This window comes from Myotis brandtii, unplaced genomic scaffold, assembly GCF_000412655.1.
Source record: "Myotis brandtii unplaced genomic scaffold, ASM41265v1 C42285871, whole genome shotgun sequence".
In the NCBI taxonomy this organism is placed as follows: Eukaryota; Metazoa; Chordata; class Mammalia; order Chiroptera; family Vespertilionidae; genus Myotis; species Myotis brandtii.
In genome coordinates this window covers 1-1263 of record NW_005321603.1, presented here as the reverse complement: position 1 = coordinate 1263, position 1263 = coordinate 1, and the positions used below count along the sequence as shown (strand labels likewise).

General features: G+C 51.1%; 1 protein-coding gene across 1 annotated transcript; it reads right to left on the bottom strand.

Moving 5' to 3' along the window:
- Positions 1-436: 436 nt before the first annotated feature.
- LOC102259626 (T-cell surface glycoprotein CD1e, membrane-associated-like) lies at positions 437-1228 on the bottom strand (the record flags this gene model as incomplete). The annotated part of the gene is made up of 2 exons (XM_005852946.2): positions 1156-1228; positions 437-840 (listed from the first exon to the last, which is right to left on the bottom strand). Coding segments are annotated over exons 1-2 (474 nt in total), but the record flags the coding sequence as incomplete, so codon positions are not given.
- Between the last annotated feature and the right edge of the window lie 35 nt (positions 1229-1263).

Genomic DNA, 1263 nt, shown 5'->3' with positions numbered 1-1263 from the left:
TGGCCACAGACAATGGGACAGTGGGGGCTGGGGGAGGGTGCAGGTAGGCTGGAGGGGGTCAATGGAGGAAATGGGTACATATGTAATACTTTCAACAATAAAGAATTGTTATTTTAAAAAATAATAATTAATTTGAAAAGGTTAGAAGGGAAGACTTAGAAATATAGCTGACTTGTCAGAAAGAGCTCACTTGGGAGGCTTGGGTTAGGGTTAGGCCGTGTGAACACTCAGGCCAGGAAGAAAGGAGAGCAGATCCTGGCTGGGAAAAGCTGAGTCTGAGGCTGAGGGTGAGGACAGAACATCAGAAGGAGACAGCTATTCCAAGGAGCCAGAATATGAGGTACATTCAGGTCCTTCTGTGTTTGTGGTGGGGTGAGGTAGAGTGGGAATGACGGTGAAGGGTGAAGCAAAGAGGAGAGAGTGAGTGAAGGGAGGCAGAAAACAAGGTCAGGAAGGTTGAATGAAGGTCAGAACCCAACCCATATACCATCTTCACCTGGTCGGGCCCCTCAGGCAAAAACCAGCTTGGAATAGCAAACTCACATTCCAACTGAAACTGACTGGAATACGCCTGCACTTCCCGGGGAAATCCATTGAAGTACAGCTGCAATAGCACATGGATGTTCTCCAACTCCTCCTTGCTAAAATTACCCCGGGACCAGGGCAACTGATAGACGATGGTGCCCAAGACACTGTCCCAGCGATGAGTCTGCACTTCGCCCAGCCAGCCTGAGCCCTGGGTGTTCACCCAGCTGTGGTTGGCAAAGGAGAAGATCTGGATCATGCGAAAGGAGAGGGGTTCTTGTCCTGCTAGATGATGGGGTCCTAGGACGTGGCCAGCTGAGAGACAGAGAAATGACAATGGAGAGAGGGTGAAAGGAGGGGAGAAGAAGGGCCCATCTAGGAAAAAAGAAATGCAGATAAAGTTTGCACATATTCTCACTTCCCCTTCCCCCTGATCCAGTTTCTTCTCCCCAAAATCAGAGAGAGAAACTGAGACTGGGGTCAAGGATATGTTGCCCAGAACTAGCCTGGCATGCAGATTACAAGGGCACCCAGGGGGAGCGTTACTCCCTGCCCCCAGATCCTCCCCAGAACCTTTCTCCACCCTGCTATGCCGGACCACAGGTATCTTTCCACCTGGGTTCCCCTTACCCTCTGGGCTTGGCCCAGGGCAGAGAATTCCCTTGAAGAGCAAGGGCAGAAGCAGCAGCAGCAGCAGCATTGAAGCTTGTTGGGTAAAGGATGCCACAGCAGGACAAG